Source organism: Falco peregrinus, chromosome 2, assembly GCF_023634155.1.
Source record: "Falco peregrinus isolate bFalPer1 chromosome 2, bFalPer1.pri, whole genome shotgun sequence".
Classification (NCBI taxonomy): domain Eukaryota; kingdom Metazoa; phylum Chordata; class Aves; order Falconiformes; family Falconidae; genus Falco; species Falco peregrinus.
In genome coordinates, this window is record NC_073722.1 from 118786156 (window position 1) to 118809503 (window position 23348).

The 23348-nt window shown below is 41.6% G+C and overlaps 1 protein-coding gene across 1 annotated transcript in view; it reads right to left on the bottom strand.

The window, feature by feature from the left end:
• Nucleotides 1-6289: 6289 nt before the first annotated feature.
• Nucleotides 6290-23348, bottom strand: part of GLP2R (glucagon like peptide 2 receptor) — a 33915-nt gene continuing 16856 nt past the window's right edge. Inside the window, exons 5-13 of the mRNA XM_027795626.2 lie at nt 22825-22931; nt 22409-22565; nt 21324-21483; nt 18517-18577; nt 17221-17290; nt 14378-14466; nt 12740-12878; nt 7992-8033; nt 6290-6639 (exon numbers count right to left, since the gene is read on the bottom strand). Coding sequence (XP_027651427.1) covers nt 6304-6639; nt 7992-8033; nt 12740-12878; nt 14378-14466; nt 17221-17290; nt 18517-18577; nt 21324-21483; nt 22409-22565; nt 22825-22931 — 1161 coding nt within the window. The 3' untranslated portion in view covers nt 6290-6303. The remainder of the gene's footprint in view (nt 6640-7991; nt 8034-12739; nt 12879-14377; nt 14467-17220; nt 17291-18516; nt 18578-21323; nt 21484-22408; nt 22566-22824; nt 22932-23348) is intronic.

Consider the following 23348-nt stretch of genomic DNA (forward strand, 5'->3'; position numbering starts at 1 on the left):
TGCTTTTTCTTCTACCAAAGCCACAGACCTTTTGAATGCATCAAAGAACACTTGGGGTGCCATAGGCACACGTACTGCTTTGTTGATACCAGCTTACTGCAGCTTCAATTTGCAATCACGTCACTCGGGCGTAATCTACTTGTACTTAGCCTTTTCAGATCTTTGCATGATACTCAGATGAATACAGTCCCTAAAGTTGCGTTTTTCTTAGGAAATCAATTTAAGAAACATCTGTAGTGAAGTGGTTTTGTTTCTTAAACAAGCAGGCAAGGTGACCGTGATCAGTCTGAAAGCAGCTGCTGTGAAATGGGAATGTTTTAAATGATCCGTAAATCTTCTACACCCAGTCAGTCCTCTACCCACAAGTTTCCCAGGCATCTTGAAGCTTAGTTGAAATGAAAACACTGTTGTGACATGTTGTTAATAAATTGTTCTGCTTTGAATATTTATATTTAAGTTCATATGCATGCTGGCAGGTTTTCTGACAACGTCAAAATCAGCCTTACCGAAATGCTGTCTAATCCAACAGCTGTCTTAGAAGTGACAGCATGGGGTACTGCTATAGAAGCAGAGCTCAGGGGCAGTGGGTGTTGCAGCTCTGCAGAACATAAGCCCACCTTCCAAGCAACGCCTGCCTTAGGGACCTTGAAGGTAATGGCATTCTACACTCATCTCACAGATCTCAATGGAATATTCTTCTAAGAATCTGTCTGGGTTTGAACTCTTGTAAAGATTTAGTTTCTGCTACCACCTGCAGAATGGCATCCCACAGCTCCGCCGTGTGTTTGCACGCTCATGTGGTAAGTAGTTGCAGACATGTGCACACTCTTCTGAGAAAAGAAAGTAAGACGCTGAAAAAGCTCCAGGTGGAAGCCTGGCTTTCACAGCAAAGTCTTTGCACCTTGCCCAAAGTAGCCTAAATCTGTTTAAAAATCTCAGAATGCTGCTTCGGATGTTGGTGCACAGTATAAACCAGCTTGGTGAATACTTAACAACTCTTCATGTACTGGGGTGCGTTGAACTGCAACTTGCCAGCAATACACGTTTTAAGTCGTAGAGGGCTTTGATACAACTTTGAAACCTAAGATGGGGTTACTATATGAGGTGTGACACTTGCTATGCTGGTGTAGTGCCAGTGCTCAGAAAAACCATGGTGAGAGGACCAGGGTGGATGGTGGAAGCAGCCTGGCAGTCTGTGACCTGTAGATGTAAAGGGCAGGAGGTTTTACTCCATTTGGCACAGGAATACCTGTGCTAGACTTTAGCAACAAAAATAATTTCGAAGTCAGCTTGTGTTCTACCTTGCATTCTTCTAGATGGTTTTTAGCACTTGCTTTGCTAAGCCTCCCTGTCTGAAGAGAGGACTCTGCAGGGCAGACTGCAATCCCAAAGCAATATGCAGAGCCAGACCTCGGCACAACCTCTTCAACACAAAGCGAGAGGAAGCCTGAAGCACCTGGTCAGCCTCGTCATCTGTGGTGCCTGTGGTCAGGGGTACACAGTGCGTGGAATCAGCTCTCCACATTCAAGCAGGTCCAAACTCCCTGCAAATTGTGCCATTTTCTGGCAATCGCACGGTCCTCCAGGCAGGGGAACCAGGACACTGTGAGCCAAGGGCCCACATGGAACACGGTAAATCAAACCCAGTTTTGGCATCTGCATAGACAGATGTGGCATGCTGGGCAGGTGGGACTTGCTCGGCCCCAGAGGGATGCAGGTGGACGTGTGGAAAAGGGCAGCCTCTGGGAGGGGGTGGACGGCCCAGAACTGCTGCCCAGTTCTGCAGTAGCAGGGATGCTACTGGGCTGAACGTCAGAGCTGACTCCAGGGAAGGTAGAGAAGCAAACTGAAAAGCAAACAGGGAGAGCAGTGAGAATTTGGCTGTGATGGGAGAAAATAGTCATTACAATGTGATGAACATGGTACACAAGGAAACTGAGCCCTCAAGCCTCTGAGGCCTGGCAGCTTCAATTCCATTTTCTGGAGCTAATTGCAGTGACAAAGTTTAAAAGAAGCTGCTTCACTGTAGTTCTTTGTGGCTCCAGAAATGACTGCAAAAATACCTAAACACAACACGACATTTAGCACAGCGGATAGTTTGTGAGATTTGGCATGGCAGGCTGAAAAGAAAGAAAATACAGAAATGGGATTGGTATGAAAGCTGAAGAAGATGTCAGTAAAATATTCTTGATCAAAAAAGAAAAATGTACTAATGTCAGGAAGAATTTTACAGATCACAGCCTTCCTCTTACTGGGACCTGAGACTGATGGGGAAAAGTAAGAAAATTCCTGAAGCAAACAAAAGGAAGAATCTGTGTCCTGAAAGGAAGGATAGTTCCTACAAAGTTGAGACATGTATGCAGCCTGTCTAACAAGCTGGTACCCTGGCCAAATAATAAGCCAGTATAGCAATGGCAGATGGGAATGCCGGGGTAGCTAGGAAAGCGAGCAGTGCGGTGGGGGACCCAAAGATGGTGACAGCTGGTCTGTCACAGAAGACACCACAAGTCCCTAAATGCCATTTGGCTGTTGTGGAAGTGCCACTAGCGAAGCTTTGACTGTTGCAGTGGGGACTGCCAGCAACATCAGGTGCCGGTGCTAGAGGGATATGAGAGGCGTGGGCCAAGAGACAGCAGGTTGCAAAACACAGATGTAGTCAAGTCGAAGTGATTTGCTCTACAGTGCAGGTGAAGAAGCTGATGTCAGCCTGGGATGAGGGGATTATGCCTGGTAAGCTGCAGCCTACAGCCTCCTGAGGTCACGGTTTGGCATTTCTCATCCTGCTGCTTTTCCACACACTCAAGGTTGTCTTCAGTTTCCACTGAAGACTGAGCCCTCACAAAGATCAAGACTGATGAAGAAATGACTTGCCTGCTGGTAGGACTTCCCTTCCTCCAGTCCTGGTATCAGGCACAGGAGTGTGGGACATCCCAACAGACCCAGAGGCACAGCATCATCTTTTTCATCTTCTGTACTTGAGGCTGGAAGTGTAGAGATAGCATTACTGTGCCATAGTTTGCTCCGTAGCTAAGGTAGACCTCCTCCCATCCCAACCTCAGCATCCTAGAGGGAAGATGGCTGTAGTTTAAGACCAAGTTGTCACATGATTCTTTATCTATTTTATTGAAGTTGCCTTTTCTCTCTTTACAAAAAAAGCGGTTGTTATATTAATTCATGTTTGCACTGGAACAAAACAGAACATTAGCACTGGAGTGTCTCCCCAGACATCCAACCTTCCCAAACTTGTCTTCTTCATCGGATTCATTGCGGTGGCACGTGTGACTCTGCCTTACTTCACTTCTGTTTGGTGCCTTGGGAGGTGAGCACATCAGACATGACAGAATTGTCGCATCTCTCAATCTACTGGTTTTATTCCGTATTTTAAAAAATACAAACCGGTATTATTGATTCCAAGGCATAACTGACAGAGAGCTCTCCAGACTGGCGTGTTTGTGCTTTACTATTTGAGCCTTTGAGGTACAGACCCTGGTATGCAGAAGCAATATATTTAAACAAAGAACATAAGTACAGATTAATAATAAACATATAGTTGACATCTCTGGCCACAGAAGGAGCCATTGTGTCTGGAAGGCTGTGCTTTATGTATAATAAAACATAAAAATTTATACCATGTCTCACAGCAGATTATTAGGATTGCATAAACCTTATTCATACAAATCAGATCAGTCATTACACTACATCTAATGGGAAAGCTTTGTTGAACCCCACAAGCTTTTCTGGGCTTGAAATTAATGTTTTTGTCATACAGGTTTTGACAGAAAGCAAAATCCTTGGCAAAGACAACTTCAAAGCTGTGGGAGTCAGATTTTAGCATGGGTTGTCTCTGATGTCCTAAGCATGAACATCCCACCATGTCTTACTTAATGGACTGACTCAGCAGAGACCAAACTGGCCGGGACTGGGAGGCTGGGCTCTCTCATCCCAAGGGAAGTCGTTAGCTCACACCAGTCTTTCTCATAAGGCGAAGGCAGTGGAACGGGTGAGCTATTGCCTGATAAAGAGAAAAATCCCATTACTAGGTCTACACAAGCATAAAACCTTGGGCTAACATTAAAGATTTGTTGTCTGATAATTAATCTATGTGCAAATCGATTAAGTAATTTACACAAAATGCCACTTGCAAAACAAACGCCGCTTAGGGTCCATCTGTCTCCTCCACCTCTTGTTTCATCAGAGCAAGATGGTATTTCTTGTCCCTTCTCCCAGCTTTTTATCTCTCTGGTCTGTGCACTTGCAGGAGTGCTGGGAACAATTCCAGCTTCTGTCCCACATCCCAGGGACCTGCTGCAGGTTTTCTTATCAGCTCCTCCCGCTGCGGGGTTCCATGGAGGGCTGATGGAAAATCCTGGGAGGGTTCCACGGAGGGCTGAAGGAAAATCCTGGGAGGCTACCCCACTGCAGACCTTCACCTTCCTAGGAGGAGAGTCACCTGTTTTCCTGGCTCTCTTCACAGCGGTTTTCACCGACCCTGCTAACATGTTTGAGTTGTTGAGTCTGTCGCTGTCTTCTGGGCTGCTTAATATTTTATTTGGAACTGAGGATCTTGTAATATTTCTGTAAAGATACATCGTGTGTGGCCATCCAGATTTAACAAGTACTTCAGTGATCTAATAAACAATGCTGTATTTTATGATGAAACTTGCTGAGCTGTCTACTTATAAACATGCATGTGATGATTGTTTTTATCAGGCCTCTAGGGTTTGCTTGTATAAAAAAGGTTGATTTTTTATAAAATGAAAGAGGCAAAAAGACTGTACACGTAGCAGAGAGGGGGAGATGCACCTAGCAGGGACTGCCGTTGAGAGTACCGAAAATTGGTTTCTTGACCAGTTGAAATACTTTAAAATCCAATTGAAAGGTAAACTCTTTTACTGAGATACAGTAAAATCTTTCAATTGTCACATTTTTAGTACACAAGCAAAATACATTCTAAACCACTTCAAGCTTTTTAATATCTTAACCAACACCTCATCAAACCCCCCTTGCTCAAGCAGGGCTACCTAGGGCCGGTTGCCCAAGATGTGTTTCATTACATGTGCAGGGTTTAGGTTAAAATAGAGTGCTTGCCAGTAAAGTAAAAAAAAGGAAAAAAAACCACAGGAAAAATTCGTAACAAATGCTGTCTAACTAGCTGCAGGCTTGATAGTTACACATGTGTGTGTCTGGGGTATACATTTATGTTGTAGATAAATATTGCCTGCTAAACTTTCTATTGCCTTTTCTTTTTTCTTTTAAGTATGCCAATTAGCTCGTGTTCACAAGTTTGGAAATTGGCTCATAGAGTATTAACAAAATTGAATTTCATAGCTTTCTGGGTGAGCTGTATGCGACAATTAAAATTTCACCATAGTTCTTGTTAAATGCTGGAAGAAGGATTTCACAATATTCTTTTGGTGCTGTCGCAGTCCCATGCCATTATCCATTTTGTTCTTGTGGGAGAGAAGTTCTCTTGGGAGGAAGATGGAAGCAGCACTTACCACTGATCTATTTTGTCATTTGTCAGTGCGGGTCAGACAAACCTGCAGACTCATCAAAATGTGTGGCTTGTGACAAAAACATAGTGAAAATAAAAATGAGCAAACAAAAATTGTATCAATACATTCCATTTGGACACTTTCAAAAGAAAACATTTTGGTCTTTCATTTCATAATGATATTTCCAGCAGTAAACTTTAAGTGAAGATGCTCAAAAATACAAGCAAGAATTTGTTTCTTCCCAAGCTTTTTGTTTTTTGTTTGTTTGTTTTTGGTTTTCTTTTGGGTTTTTTTTTAATATATATAGATACTTTCATTATGCTTAAGCAAAATGTCTCTGGCTTGGCCTAAAACTATTTTTTTGAGATGGGGGATGGTTTCAGTCTGCAGAGAGAAAAGTCTTCTACACACGTATCTCTATGAAATACACCCATGAAAGAGAAAAACCAGCAACTTCTCCATTATGTGAGCAGAATGGCAGTCAAGCGTGGATAAAGCTGCTGGGACACAACGTGTATCTCCAGAACCTGCTCTTTTTCAGGGTCTGTCCTGCTCCCCGTGTACATCTCTTGCAGCATCAGTTAGTTATCTTCCAGGCTGGTCAAGTCAAAGCATTTTTTGATCCAGCAAACCTCTTCTACCCCAGCCACACAGGTTAGCAACATCCAGATCGGCATTTTTCTCAGATCAAGAAAACTGGGGCAATTGGAATATTAATTGCCTCCTCCTTGCATGGCACATCCGAGAGGTCTGTATGCTGGAGGCGCGAGGCGCCCTTTTAAAATACCCTGTCCTAGCAGCCAGCTTTCTAAATCTCACTTTCTTCAAAGACTTCCTCAGTCGTCTCTCCAGTGGTGACTTCCCCTTCGCTGCTGTCTGACATGCTTGCCCAGGGGCGAGATGGGACAGGGCAGCCTTGCTCTGGGCTGAGCTCTGTCTGCTGCACCAGCACCTGCTGGAGCTGCGTGCCCCAGGGCTCACCGGCTCCCCGGCACGAGTGGCGCTTGCTGCCGAGGTGCTGGGTGTTCTGCTTCTGTGAACACTTCCGGAGGTATTTTATGTTTTCCCCAAGAAAGCAGGGTTTACAGCCAAAAGGATCTGCCAGCAGGAAGCGAGACCACTGCTTCTGGAGCTCTGCTTTCACCTGGGGGGGAGAAAAAACCATGGACCGGTGGACTGGTGGCATCCTGTGACCACCCTGGGGTCCGCTAACCTGAATGGTGGCCGTCAAACGAGAGGAGAAGCACTGTGGAAGTGCCGAGGGTGCACCTCACACCTGGTGGGGTCCTGCAGGGCAGGAACAGACCAGCTTGCCAAGTCAATCTTAAGAGTTCCCCCTCTTCGCTCCGAGTTTTCCCCAGCCCCTGAACCTCTGATATGCTGTGATCCTAATGCGTGTGTGAGAGAGCTTCACGTGTAGTAAGCCTATAGATATGGTAAGTAGTTCTTGGAACTGTAATGACTATGCTAATAGTTTCTCCAAAATGTCATCAGTATGTATAGATTGGCCATATAAAGACAAATGGTGAACAAAGCCGGCATGCACATTGGGTGGAACTTACCACCCGTACATCCAGCATCAAGCACAAAGAATGCCTGCTTTCTAAAACTCAAAAACAAGCATTGGAGAGTTTTCTGTCTGATTTTTCAGTATCAGTCCTGCCTGGGAGGAGATCATGGCAATGGAGCCAGGCGCTCTGCAGAGGTGTTCGGTAGGGACACAAGAGACAGTGGGTCATCAATTGAAACAGGGCAAGTTCCAACCAACAGAATATATGGAACAGATGTTTCCTCCCGAGTATGGTGAGGCACTGGGAGAAAGGAGCAGACAGACAGTGGAACCTCTGTCCTTGGAGAAGCCCAGCTGGACCAAGCCCCGAGCGACCTGGTCTGAATTCAGCCTTCACCCTGCCCTGGGCAGGAGGCTGGCTTTCCCTGCTGCCATCTCCTTGCACCTTGCACCGAGAGCCATCACCAGTCCTGGCACGGAGCAAACAGAACCCCCGGCTGTCCCTGGAGGCCTAGAAGGAGATAATTTCCAGACCAGGAATGCCCTCACATCAAGTTTAGGGATGTCCTGAGCAGTGCGTGCATGAAATTATTTTTTTCAATGTGCTGCTGTTTAAGAGCACTTAAGTTTGGTCACTTCACATGGACCTCAGGGGTAAACTAAGAAAGGGCTCAGCCTGGCCAAACACAAATGGGATTCCAGCCAATTAGAGGAGCAGGGCTTAGGTAGCTGACCACAAGCCTCTACTGGTATTTCAGATGCCCCAGGGTCTCCCCATGCCACAGTGCTGCAGCTGCTGGGGCTGCAGTGGAAACACTGGGTGTTTGAGTCCCAAACCTGTGAGAGGTCTTGCTGTGCTCTTAGTACAAAACTATATTAGTTCAAAAGGACATACGTACGCTCTCAATAAGCAGTGTGTTTATCCTTCTTGGTGTCATTAATATTACTAATCAACTAAAAACTGTTCTCATAGCATTGTCTCTTACCTCTCCGTTAGCAAAGCAATATAAAACTGCTACAAAAAAGCCCTGTAAGAGAAAGACAGTAAGAGGAAGACGTTAATCTACAAGAAATACTTGGAAGTTTTAGTTTAAAGATTACATTAGCATTAAAGCCATTAAGTATAAACAATGCTGCTTAATTTTCAAAAAGGAAATCAGTTACCTGTATGTATTTATTATTGAAGTACCCATTCACTTGTTTTTGTGTGGTGCCTCAGCAAACGTAGGGCACATTTGGTGCAGATGCTGAAGAACAGAGAGTATACAACCCAGTTTGATCTTCCATTGTTATCTTCATTTTTCTACCAGATAAGATTATTTTTTTTCCAAACTACTGCTGTTATACTGTGACTGCTGCGATTTCTAAATGTGGCAAAACAAAAAACCTAAGCTTGGGGTCTTATCCATATGCTTGCTTGAATTTGTCAATGAGAATACTGACAGGGGTCTCATTTGGGTGCTTTTTAAAAATTAGTGATATATTAAGTGATTAGTGGTAGATGAAGGCTCGTCTGTATTAAGTGTTATGGCTATTTTGAATTGCCCTTTTTCCTTTGACATTGATTTAAATAAACACTGGTAAAAAAAATATTAAATCCTAGAGAGAAAACTTGTTTTAAACCAAACCCAAAATTACTCCATTTTCCTTCTCTGTGTATTTGATCTCAGATCAAAACAGCTTATATGCATGCATCTCAGCATAACAGTCTGGCACAGATACACAGATTTGTTACCATTGCTACAGGAAACACTTTTCTTTTGGTTTGTCTAAACACAACTATGACACAAGTTCTGATGAAGAGAATAAATACTGTTGACTATCAGCCCCAAGGCAATATCCAGATCACAGGTGAAAAGGTGACATGACCATATATAATAACAGCTGACATCATTCATTTGTTTTCACACTCATACTTTTCCAGAAGTGTTTCATGTTTTCTCAGAAAAAAAAAAGCTTAAAAAGAAATGCACATACACAGCAGCTTCAATATTTTTTATTATATCTGGCATTAATAGCATTTTAAGCCTACTGTTAATTTTCTAGCAATTCTGAAAGGTTTGGAGCCATTAATTTTTTTAAGCCTATGCACTGTAAGTATGAATAAGAACAGTACCTGGCACACCAGTGGAAATGGGGGCAGGGGAAACAGCAATCACAATTGCTTTTTGCGTGTATTTTATTTCTACTATATTTCGTGCTTCACCTGGGTTATGGTAGCAAGATATAGGCAATTTTGACATGTCATTTATCAATGTAATTTTAAAATAATCCTCTGCATCTGAATTATTTCACAGAAATATGCAAAAAAAAAAGTCACAAAATACTGTGGTCAATAGGGTTCATAATAGAAGGTAATCTACTATGGGGACAAATTTTAGAATAGTAGTTATAGAAGACTTGGAAACCATGGAGAGAGGTTCTGATGGATAAATACAAATTTCATAGCTTAGAAATGCAGAACTGCTTCTGCATCTGGAGGTAGTTGTCTTTTTTGGGTAGAAAATCCATGAAAATACCTCTACCATGTGGTTTTTTTGTGTTCTGAGCATGAGCTCTAGGTTTGGCCTCACAGGCACCACAAGCAGAAATAGGATCCAAACTGGATGGTGCTGTTTAGTCCCATGACTGCTAAGCCTGATGACACCCACTGCCAGCAATGCAGAAAACTCACCAGATGAGGAGAGGACTTTGGGAATACTAGTGGCACCTCTGTGTTGAATGTACGTTTGTAAATCCCTGTGTGAATTTAGTTCACTGCTGCTACAAGACCAGAACATGCAGTGGCAGGCAGAAGCACTGTAAAATCATACCAGAAAGTGGACAATTCAGTTGATCATTCATGTTTGATGTTCACTTTATATCCTTCCTCATTTCTTTAAAGCTTCTTCATATTATTATTTAATTTATTGTTTGGGGGGTTTTTGCCATACTGGAACTTGGCATTTAGAAATCTTTCCTGTATGCTATGACTTCTAAGACATACATTTTAAAAATAATCAGTGTGAGGGAAAAAGAAGAATCAGAAATTCAGAAGAAATGTTCTTTAGCATAATAACCAATAGAAAGGATAGATGCATGTGTAAGCCTCACCGTTGTTCTTCGGTTCTGTTGACAATTGCAACATGATAAATTACTTATTAAATAACCAGAACTCAGTGTTTCTTTTCCTGTGGCTAACAGTTCACATGCACCAGTGAGCCAAGATGTTTAGATTCCTCCACTTCCTACAGCAACAAAGCATCATATCTACAGCAGAACTCGTATTTAGAATTTGATTTTATGCTCCTTGAAAATGTTTGAATCAAAACTTCTAGATGAACTCTCAGAGGTAATTGATTTTCTTTAACAAAACAGTTTAACTGCTTTTTAAAACTACTGGCAAGATTTACAGACTAAACAAATCTAATTGTGTACCAGTTATGTGCTTTTTTGCTAATCCTTTCACAAACAATGCTGTAGCTAAAGAAAAGAATCTGTAATAAACATTGTCTGAGACCTCTGGTTATTTTGAGAAAAAGCTTTGCTTCTAAAGCGTGCCATGTAGCTTGAGCATGTGCACGTTCCTCTATAAGGAATGAAATTCTTGTTTTCTAGCAGGGATGAGTAAGCTATCTTCTACATCAGATTTCTTTGTACGAGCCAGTAAATAAAATTTTCGTTTAAAATGATTCTGTTTCTTAAAATAACCTCTGGTCACTTCAGCCTCTCCAAGTAAGGATATGTCTGAGGAACACATATTTCAACACCATGTCAGAAGGCCCCCTTAGGATGGTGGCTCTGCATGAACTTTTTCTGCCTGTCTGGACACTTTTCCTCTCAAGCTGTAGTGGAAGTTTTAAATTAGAACCTCAGTAAGGGTGTCAAAGCACTGGTGGGTGCCCACACCAGAGCACTGATGCACGCATGCATACATACAGGTTAAGAACAAGGATCACTATCAGTTGTGGGAAAAGTGCAATAATGCTTTGCTGACTTCACGTCTCAGGCTGCAGAAGAGGGCAGACGTGTCGAAGGAGTGAGTTAGTGAGTGGTAAGGACTTACAGCCGCTGTAAATATGGGATACTGCTGGATATCTCATTAAAGAAAGGACACCTGGAAACTGCTGTCCCGTCTCACCAAGAAGGTCAAGGCAGAAGGGGGAGGCTGAAGGACAACGTGCTGAGCAGGCAGTGGAACAGGAGTGCTGCCTGAGAAAGCCATGACCCAACAGCTCTGCAGAGCACAGGTTGGAGCAGACGGCAGTGCCTTGCGCCGGCAGAATGACCGGCATGTCCAGCTCCTCACCTTGGTAAGCCAGAGAGCAGTTTCAGTGAAACACACGTATACTTGTGCATAAGCAGCCACAGATTCAGATTCTCTTTCATCCTCCTTCTTAATTCATTTTGCATCTTTGGTTGCTGGTTGGACACCTTTGCTTGGGCAGGCAGGAGTGATGCTGCTGGAGACTCAGTGGGCACTTCCCTGGCACAGGTTAAACCACCTCCTAGCTGGGGGCTCTTTCCCCCCCCCGTTCCCCAGTGGGGTGCACCAGTCAGGGGTCTAGTGAGCAAAAGTGAACTTCTTTACTGGTGCCTGTTCACTGAATTCACTGGTGGGTTTCTGTGTTTCACTTCTGATGCATTAAGTACTTTGTTGAATTCATACTTAAACCCATGAACAAGACAGAAGCCCCAAACTCAGGTCCTCAGAAGGGCATCTCAGGTGACAGACATCTCTGATGCCTATATGTGAACTATGGAGGCCTGAAGCATGTAGGTGTGGTTTTGACATTAAAAAAAATATTAAAAGAAATAGTATTTGCATTTTTCTCTAGGCTTGCATGGAAGTGCCTGTGTTACAGCTGCTGAACAGCACACACCTCAAGTGAGCCATGGCCCTGACAAAGCCCTTGTACAAGACGTGTGTGTCTCCCCTGCACTTGCTTGAGGCTGTTAGTCTGCTACATGTACCCAGAGTGTGTCCTCCAGGGTGGAACCACACACAAAGCGGCTCGTGCTTGCCCTTCACATGCTTCTCCTCCCAGCAAATGTTTTCACTCCGCTCATTGTTCCCACAGCTCCTTTCATCAAACTGCCCCAGATGCCACGTAGTCTACATTCAACTGCTTTTGGAAAAATTCCTCAAAGGTAAGGGCTGCCCCACCAGCCCACTGTGCCAGCAACGTGTCAGTCACAAACTGACTGCCCCAACTACCCAAGCTGAAGTGAAGCTGATGCATCTCCTGGCACGAAGAGCCTTGGCTGTGTTTTGTTTGCAAATGGCATGACAACAAGGTGGTTGTGGTCAGTTTGAAGTATGCAGGACGTGTACTGTGCGCTGAGAAAGGTGAATCCAGAGCTGCCAACTCAGTGTGACCACAAAGTCAACAGAATGCCTGAAAACCTTGTTAAAAAGAAGCCTTCCAGTGCTTTTTAGGAATTAGCTTACATGACGCATAGTTTAAATAGACTGTTTGAATCCTGTTTTCGGAACAGGGCGTCTGTGATGAGCTGCCACCTATTACCAGAGAACACAGGACACTGTTTCTGAAGATAGCGGACTCCTTTTTTTGTCTTTGGGACTACCGTACTTTGAATATGCAGTTTGTGGATTTTTAATCTTGTCATTGTAATAGTGTATTTACAGATGTTATAGGTTGGAGCATATTACATCAGAATACTATATATCTGTCATCTCTTTAGGTGAACAACATATCTATGTGGATATATGACCCCTAAAACCAGTACTTACATGAAATGAGCTCATTGTCAGCTGAATGAAAAGTCTTATATGTCTTGAAAGTCCTTCCACCTGTTCATCAGTGATGAAGGTAAATACAAATTCATGGATCCCCAACAATGGAATCAGCACAAGTGTAGATCTTGCCAATCTTAAAAAGAAAATGATTGGTTTTATTATTTTTTCAACATCCTTGGTGCAAAAATCAAAAATTCATCTACAAGGAAATGATTCCAGAAATATTCCCTCAATATTCTGACTCTGGAGTGGTACTAATAATTTCATGATTTTGAGGACAAATTCCCAGATATGGATTTTGGAACACACTATCAGAAAAATCTGTACAGGAGGGAAACTTGGTTTGGTGTTTAAGGTGAAAATTTGGGGACAAGAAATTGAACAGGAAGGCCGTTATCATCAAACTTATGCTGCTAGGTAACAGAAAAATATTTACTTAGCCAAGTATGAGTGATCTCTTAACAAGGTTCTTAGACCTTCCTATCACTGCTGAAAACTATGTAGCTGCATAGCAAGTTTCTATGGTACTGTCAGCAGTCATCTGTTTTTTAAAAAATGCAACCAAAATAATTTTTATGGAAGAGGATCTTCTTTAAAGTCTGGGAACGTGTTTGCATGGATGAAAGCAGAGATCTCAAAAGAGGGTGAGTTCTGAGGAAGATTTGCAATCTCAGAAATAGCTTAAATCTTTGAAAGTTTTGCAGTCATAAGCAGTAGAAAGGAGAGTATAACACAAAACATCAGGCAATATTCAATACAGGCACTGCTGTCTGTGACTGTCATCGCAACAGTCTTCCTGTAGCAATCTGGAGAACATAGCCGAGATCTTTTGGATCCTTTCTTTCCCAAGGAAAAGGAAATATGCTTCTTGCTAGGGACTTAACATTAGAATTTATTAAGAAGTTGGAAGTGGATTTTCCATCCCCCCTCCCCCTGCCCAGTCTTGCTAGGCAATAAAATAATTCATCTTAGTAAGGCAGGGCTGTAGTCACAGGCAGGGATTCACAATGGTTTGATTGAAGATACTAAGAACTGGAAAGAACTAGGATGTGGAAAGCAGTTAACAAAGCCTCAGGTTCCTTGCAGAGCATCCTGCCCTTGCTGCTCCCACAAAGTGGGAAGATGTTTGTGCTAAGACCAGCTCCAGGACTCTACATAACACATGGTTACCAGTGAGGTTCTGGCCAGGAGAGCCCACACCAGGACCTGCAAGGATAAGGATAATGTTCTGATTTGGGTTAACAAGAAGATCAGGGACGTTATTGAGTTAATGTGTCTGTACTGTGAAAAAAATATGCAGATCAGAAATGCTAATGTCACTTAGGAATGTCCCACAAGTCTTCTGCACCTCCTTTTCTTTTGAGGACCTTCTGTCACACTCAAAAGAAAAAATGTGTCACAGCAGCAGAGGCCAGAGGTGTACAGTAAGGTTACTTGAGAGCAGAGATCTTATCACATTGCAAAGCCCTTGCAAAAATGCCCAGAATACTCAGCACACAGGTGCTCTCAGATAAGAAAATGTTTGTGGAGCTGTTTCCCCAGATGGCTTCCCTAGATCATGCTCTGAATAGCTTTCTGATGTTGTGAGGAAGAAAAGAAAGGGCTAGGGCTTCTTCTTTATTTATTACATACCTGTATTTGTAGTCATGAAAGCTCATTTGCTGAGCTTTTAGTTTGGAAATCAGCATCCTGAGAATTTTTAAGAAGATGGCAAAGTTAACCTTGAAAGAAAATACATGGGGGTTACTTACAGTAAATGCTATGACTCTACTCATATAGCTATTAAAGAAATGTAAAATTGATATTAAACACTTGTAAAACATGTCACCACATAACCAGAAGGTAGCTGTGATTAGGCTGGGACTGACACAGGTTGTTACCTCAGCTGACGGAGCAGCAGTGGCAGCCACTGCTGGTATTGGTTCTCTCCAAGTGAGGCAGTTAACAGGGTATATATATACCTTCAGGTCATATAGCTCTTCACCAGACCAGGACAGGTAAGTGGGATGTGGTAAAAGACCAGCAGTGATTGAAATTCTTCAGATAAAGAGGCTCTAGACAGCCAGACAAGGAAGTCCTGGGGGAATTCTTTTTATTACTAATTCACTCCTTTGTTAATTAAATTGTTCTGACTTGGCCAAGACCAATCTGCAAGTATTTTCTAAAGAGGCCTGCAAATACCTATGAGTCATTAACTATTTCACTTCCACATACCAAAAGCCCTATGCAAAAATGTTAACGTTGCAAAGTGGAGAAATTCAGCATTGCCTTATTCAGCCTGATATGTACTCTATGATATATAATCTTCCAGTACAAAGTTACATTTTAATTTTAACATGGAACCAGCCTGGAAAAGTCCCTCTGGATAGCAGGACAACCCTCTGACATCTCAGCCACTCCTTCCAGTTTGGTGTCATCTGCAAACTTGCTGAGGGTGCACTGTCCCATTGTCCATATCATCAGTGAAGATATTAAACAGGATCTGACCCAGCAGTGGATACCCTGCAGGTTACTGGCCTTGAGTTAGACTTCGTGCCGCCTTCTGGGCCTGACCATTCAGCCAGTTTTCAATCCACCTCGCTGTCTGCTCATCCAACACGTACACTGAATTGGGCTTTACAATGTCTGTGCCATGGTCCCTGTCAGTGCTTTTGAAGGTCTCAGCAGGGTGATCCTATCATAAGTATGGATGTTATGCAAATTAGCTCCTACCCCACATTAAAAATGTTAAACTATTTAGTAGCAGCTTGGGTTACAGCCAGAAGTAGTCATTTCAACATAAAATCTAAAACGTTGGCTATATGCAAGCACTCTAATACTTTTATTTCTTAATGTGGACAAAGAAACCAAAATGGCACACGGAGTTTTTAAGATCAGTGTTGAGAACTGCATCCGTCATAGTCACATATAAAAGCGAGGTGCCATCATTCTTTTCCAGGCTGACTATACATGAATAGAGCTGCTCAGGAAATAGCAACATGCAAACTAGCATGATGCTTTCCCCATGATTATTTTCATTTTGCTTTAAACAGAACAGGAATAAGGTGGAATAAGGTCCAATAAGATTAAAAAATAAAATAAAATAAAATAAAAATACGAACTTTGCTTTTCTGTTGTTTCACAAGAAGAAGGTTAGGAACTTGGGCCTGTATACCAGCTTGTGCCCTATGAGGACTGGGCTTCATAATCCATGCACAACCATCATTAGGTACTGTTGACACACATTTTGCCAGTGGCTTTTAGATACGTTTCCACCTGTCTGGTTATTACATTATCTGGCTCTGTGTTTTTAACTCATTCATTTCTGCCCACTATGCTTCCATACGGTGTCTGTCCCTCTATTTTATCTTGCTAGGCATCCTCCTAACTCCTCTTCACCACTTCTTTGCTCCTTCATCTTCCCCATTTCCAGTCACATTTGATGCTCCATTCTCCTGCAATCTGATACCGTCCCTTTTGCTTAACCTTTCAGTTTTAGTTCTCATTGATTCCTTCCCTGCCTCTCCCGTGGTATCAGTAGTAGATGTAGTAGGTACTGATGCTGATCAAGGCGCAGAAGGAACCTCCCCACATCCAGCTGATTGCTGACTAACATCGTGTATGCTGGGAGACTGTGGTGACTGGGATATCAGGTCTGCACATACATTTGCTGTTTGCCTTGAAGTAATTACCAAGTAAAGGTCACTTAGCGTGATTCTGAGAAACAATCACAAACAGAATGTCCTGCAATGTAACAGCAACAGGACATCCCAGTGACATTTATTCGGAAAGTTTATGCCTCCTAAAATGAGCATTGGTATCAAAATATACAGGTAAGAAGCAATGTGTGAAGGTATGTGAGTTCCTTCACCGCTTCAAGGACTCAATACTACAAGACTCAATAGACAGGCAATTAGGTTTAAGAAAGTCATCCCATGCAGAAGATGAGCCTGGTCCTCTATACGCATTGCTGGTAGGTGAAACAGCTTCAGCTGTGTTCAAGTTGCTGCTTGTTCTACAGAAAGATGTCTGCAAAGTCTAACTGATGTTGCTGTATCTGTTTTCTGTATTTTCTAATACTTAATGACTGTAAGCACTGATAATGATCAGAGGCTACATGCTCGGAATAAACTGCTGGGGCTATCTGAATCTGTGAAATAGCACGAAAGCAGAAGATCCCAAAATGTAATATAAAAAAGCAGGGATTATGTTAGAGGAATAAGCAAAAGGCTCCATCTTCAGTATAGATAGAGCTGTGCAGAATTCACTGCACAGATAAAGCAGCAGCGTTTTGAGAGGTTGACACTGAAATCTTTGTTGTTTGTAGACAGACAGAAAGGAAGGTATGCCCATCTGCCCACAGTAAGAAACTTCATTTTACAATTTTTTTCTGTCTTATCTTTTCTAATACAAAAATTAGATTATACTTGGAGAAGGGGTCACACAAGACAGTCATACTGGTGCATGGTATTACGAACAGATGAAATAATTCTTACTGCAATAGAAAACAGCATTGGTCCCCGGATGATCCACCAGATTCCCATGTGTTCATTTGTTCCCCAGCACCTGAAGAATAATTTAAAGAGCAATTATATTGTCTTCATAGAAAAAAAATAAAATAGAAAGCTTACATAACCTATGCATCTATTTCAAAAGGAAGTTGACAAAGTTTACATTTTTCACGTAGCACACAAGCATAAAACCAGGCAGTCTCACCAACTACTGTAATTGTATTTATTCTGAAGTTCTTTCCACCAAAGTGTTGAGATAGGTTTCTCTAGGCTGCAAACTTCAGAACTGTCTGGCAAACTCAACCTCTGGATCCACATAATGACTGTACATGGCACCAGACCTTCATAACGGAATTCATCCTACTCAATTTTTTCTATCTAAAGCTGGAAATGGATAAACTATGAATTGTGACCATGGTTCTTGACCTGCTAAAAAGTATGCATACTTTTCCTTGAAGCTGTCTCCTTTTCTTTTGCTCTAATTTTCTAATGTATCCTATGCACATGTTCCTTCTTGCTAATTAACCTGAAACTGTAGGATCTTGGTTTGTCATTTATGGTCTATATAACAACTAACTATAAGACTGTAACTGTGATTTGGTTCCTGACGTTGTTGCTTACTAATTATATTGGTGTTCCAAACAAAACTCTCTAGGATCCATGAATAAAAAAGGTAACAAAAGAAGTCATACGCAAACCTCAAAGTATATTTGATACAATTAACAGCATCAATGAAGACCGGAAGACTGGAAAACTGGTGCTTATTAGTGCAAGTTACTCTTAGCAATTTGTTCACTGAATACTAAACACATTCATTTAGTATCAGCTTCTAGTGAATATCAGTTTTTGCCATTATCCTCCATAACATTTTTTTTCCCAAAATGGCAGTGAGTACTAATTAAATTCAAAGTGTATCTGAACTCCAGGGAAAGCACTGGTCTCTTTTTCTTACTAACAAGATGCTTTCCATGAAGACGTTTGTGCTGAAAATTTGCTTCATGTAAGTAGAAGAACATTAGATGCAATAGCTTTAATTTCAGGAGGAGTAAAAGTTAATTCTACTTCTTGATTTATGTATGAGTAAATCTGGGAATTCCTAGAAGTAGTTTAACGTAAAAGTACTAAAATGGACCTTGAACATGTAACAAGTATTAGTAGGTGCTGTATAATCTTAATATAATCTAGTAGTCAATACTTGTGTCAATTACTGTCAAGGGCTTCCAGAATAATTAAGCAAAGAGAAAGCCAGTATTCTAAGGCACATTTTATTTAGTAACTTACCCTGTGTTCTCCAGTTTTGATCTGCTTATTCCCCAAGGACCAACAAAGAGGATAGGAACAACTGAAAAGAAAAGGAGTCAATTACAGCCAAAATTGCAGAATGGTTCATACAAAACACTGATATGCTACAGTAGTGTAGGGTGCAAAGACAACCATTTTTCAGTCTTCTATTTAGAACTGTAAAAAAATCAACCTGATCCTGGCTTTCTCCATTTGTATTTCAAATACAAAATTAAATTTCATTGGATAGTTGAATCTTGCATTTGCAGACTGATAGATATGTATATATATATATACACACATACACTGCCGACCTGTCTAAATCTTCTAATTTCCTGACTCTGAGAATTCAAAATTGGCACATAAGTCCTTACAGACTACCTAAGGCACCAGTTGTTAACATTTTCACTTGCTGAAACTTAACAAGTTTTCAGTGGAGGCATAGAACTTTGTCTAGTTAATTAAAACAATTGACAAAGGCTTGTTTTCCTGGCTTACCTGTCCTGGACCCCTTAAAGATAATCCATGGTCCCCATTCCCCTATTGCGTCATGTGTGTGTGTCTCAGAGGTCATAGACCAAAAAAGAACCCTGAAATAAAGGATTACTACACTATTCCAGTGGTCTACAAATGTGCAGGCACAAGCTTCAATCACAAGCACATGTGAGCTACAAAAGGCAGGCGTTTGACTGGATTCTCAGCCCAGTAACACACAGGAGATTTTCTGGTGGATGTGGCAGAAAAGAGATGTGTGTAGAGGAATGAAGGCAGAGGGTTGATCAGCATTGATAAAATGCAGCTGTGGCCTTGCCTAGAAGATGTGCAGCTGTAGCTCCTTCCTGCTAAGTAGTTAAATATCCGTGAGGAGTGTGGGATAGGGCGTTAGATGGAGGAGGAGTAGTGTGGTCTGACCTCTGGACGAAGGAGAAGCAGCATGGACAGTAGACTCTGACCAGATCTGACAGTAAAAGCCTTGTTGCAGCCTTACTGGTTTGTTTGTGCTGCAACAATGGGTGCCCCGTGTGAGGCAAATGGAGTTGGGCTCTGACTACAACAATGTGGGTCACTGGGGCCAGAAAATGATCTATTCAGGATTCTGGGGCACTAGCTAAGGTCACGGGAAGACCTAGAGTGTGGTAATACAGAGGAAAGGCCAGAAGGAAAATACTCTCAAAGATAATAAACCTCTAAATGGGTAAAATGGGGAAAGAGATAGAAAGGGTCTCACTTGGATGGGAGATGGCACTGGTGCCACAAGTGGGTCTGAGAAAGCGATCAGGGCATGGGCTGCTCAGGAAGTGAGCTACATGTCTGGGGTGATATGGGCTTGTCCCGTGGTGAAGGATGATACCTGGGCTGATGAGGTGACATTATCAAGTGCAGCTCCTGGGCAGGAGCCGAGGGAGTGTGCCTCAGTAGGTGCAGGCATGGTTCGCTCCTGCTGGCTCAGCAGCAGCACTACAAATGTCTGCAAGACAGGTGCCAGCTGTCCTGTTTTAGTAGTAATTCTAATAAATATAAATAAAAAATTAAGCTAATTAGTAGGAGAAGGCCTTTAGGAAATCAGTGAACATGGTACCTGTATGAGAACAGTGGAGGGGGACTGATGAAGAGATGCTAATTACTATTTATACTTTCACAGTAGGGAGCAAATTTCTTAACAGACTTATCTCATTGCAGTTTGAACAAGGAATAAAATTATTAGTCTTTGTTCTAGCAAGCTGGTGACCAAAGCAACAAATGGATTTGGAGAGGTGGGAAGAGTGAAAAGGCAAATGAGACACCACTAAACAGCACGAAAGACAGTTGTGTCAGCAGCCTGTATGCTAATACAGCCGTATTAATACAGCAAAAGGGGTCTTTAAAGATAAATGTGAGAGCTAACAGAGAAATGTCTCATCGATGGTGAGAAGGACCCTCTAAAGTGTAAGGTGCAGCAAAGCAGAAAGCCTAGAGGCTTAGCAATGAAGTGTAAACGCTTTGACAGAAACTTTTAATAGCTAAGGAAGGATGGGAATGAGTTTGAAAGTGAAGGAAACTAGTTAATGTCTGATGAGGAAGAAGCAAAAGAGGAAAAGGAGGGATACCAAATATGGGGTAGCATTTCAAAACTGCAAGTCCGAAAAATAATCTTCACAGCAGCATAGTGCATGAATACAGGTAAGACCAGAGAAAAGGACGCTGTAGGAAATACGACAAGTTCCAATGTGACTATATCTAGAGATGCATGAAAGGATTAAGGTAATACTCCACTTTTGAATACACACACTTTTGAAAACACAGTTGAATAGTTCACTCTTCAAAGATACTAGCCTTCTTCCTTTGGTTCTAGAGAGTCTCCATATTAGTTACCTAAATTTAACCTTCTTAGATAAAATGAATCCCCTCATCCATTAGGTAGACTAAACTAAAGATTTAAGCACCAACTGATTTAAGAACCCACGGGCAGTCTGATATGAAAATAACTACTCGGAGCACTGAATAAGCACAGCATAAATCATACTGGGGGAGCAGAGCAACAACAGAGGTTGGGTGCTTGACTTCATAGTTAGATAATCAGGAAAGTTTTAATTTTTTAATTTTTAATTTTTAATATTAACTTCTTGATTTCCCTTTAAACATAAGGAAGTTGGTCCAGAATACCTGGGGCTCATCACTGACCATGCAGAGAAGGGGACAGAAATGTATTTTATCTTCTCTTTTATCAAGATCCTTTACCCTAGGAAACTAGACTTGTTTCTAGTTCTTTCACCACTGACTCGGAAAGTACCACAGAATCAAGAACTTGGAACTTGTTACGTACTTACCCCATCCTATCACAATATATGTCTGTAGCAGTCGTCTTTCAGAGAGTACAACAGTTATCAATAATGTATGCAGATAAATTCCTTCTACTAATAGCCAAAAATAATTTGCCCCAACAAAGTAATGCATGAAAAACTGGGCAGTCCTGCAAATGATTACAATCTGCAGAAATGAGAGACCAAGAATCATTGTTAATGCATAAAAACCCTGACAAATTCTGATTTGCTCTTGTTACTTCGGCAACCATTTTAAAATGAGCACGTGACTGTGATGTAACTGTGGTTCTGTCACAAATCTTACAAGACTCTTCTTGCTGGAGGGGAGTGCAACAATTTAAATGCTTCTACATCATCAGAGAGTTTGCGTGGAGGTGACAAGTAGGAAAAGACAGTGACCGTGCAGGCTGGGGTATGTGTTCTTTGTCATAATCTGCATATCAGTATTTTTACTGATGAGCTATTAAAATAATAGACACAATTACCATCTTGCAGGTAATTTTGTATGTTGGCATGGGCAAACTACAGTCATACACATCATACAAACATGATTTATCCACAGTGGTCACAAATGAGAGATGTTGTTATTCCATTATCTAAACAAGTGTGAGAAAATCAGCACATTTTTCTAGTGCAGAAAAGCCTTTAAACCATTTTTTTTCTCTCTTAGTGTTCTTTCACAACAAATACATTTTTTATAGCATTGTCTTAAAAGCAAGATTCGTGCATTGCCTCGTGCCAAGCAAACCAAGTGTGAACAAATCTAGCTTTATGTAAGTGCCAAGTAAATGTGTAGATTTCTTCCTAAAAACTACAGGTGTACGGGTTTTTTGCTTAATTGGATGTTTCTACATATAACTATTGAGTTTGTTGTTTCTGTACAAGGCTTCATAGAAACATCCATCTATTACAATTTATCAGATCAGAACTTTTTTCTTGATTACCCCAAGCTTTATCAGCAAAATTTCAGCATTCAAAGCTTGGCTAACAAACACCTCAAAACACGCTGCCATATGGCAGACTTCTGAATTTGTAACTGTTAGGGCCACTAGCAGCACACATTTACTGTTAGCAATGAACTAACACGTTACCTCAGGACTGAGGTATAGTATCCATCCAGTTTCATCATTTGGTCTTTTGGAGTAAATATTGTAGTATACGGTGTCCTTTATAAGAACTGCTGTGGCACGCAAGATGAAAGATGCAAATAAATTCATATGGATATAGTTTCTTGTGCAGTGAAGTTTTCTGGGGGAGAAAGAATAATGTCTGAATCCTTTGGAATATATTTAATTTGCAGGAAAAAGAATATATTGTTGTATTCATACTGTTGCCATCAATAGATTTTGCTTACAAATGGATTTTGCTTAGGAATAGCTTTTATAACTCCTATTAGGAAAATACAAGTTATTTACATCAGAAGCTAAGCAATAAATTGAATTACATGAGAAGAAGAATGTGCGTACTGGGTTCTGTACTTTTAAGATGCATGTAAATTTGTACTAACCTGAGGAAAGAAAGTATAAGGAGAGCTAATACAAGTGAGATGAGAGAAAAATAATATCCTATAGTGTAGAGCAGCTGTAATGTGGTAAGTAATTTATGTTCTTCTTCCTGGGAACAAAGAAGACAAATGTGTTATACATGCAGGCAGATGGACAGAGGATGAACACAGCTCAGAAGCTTCTGAGTCCAGCTTCTTTGTGTTGTAAGCTCGCCGGGAAGGTTTCTGACGCTGGCTCGCTGCGCTGCCTCATGAAACCCTTGCAGGACAGAGGCGCCTGCAGACAGCCTGGGTTTCCTTTCAAATTTGAAGCCGCTCCTGCACTCATTTCCAGATTGTTTCTGCACAAACACCATTCGCAGTCTGGTTAACAGCTAATCATTGCCATGATTACACGCACCGAATGTATCCCGGTCGCCTAATAACTGCAGAGACCAACTCACTCAACAAAAAACCAACCAAACAAACAAAAAAAAAAGAGCAACTCACTCAACAAAAAAACCCTGTACAACAAAAAGTACACACAA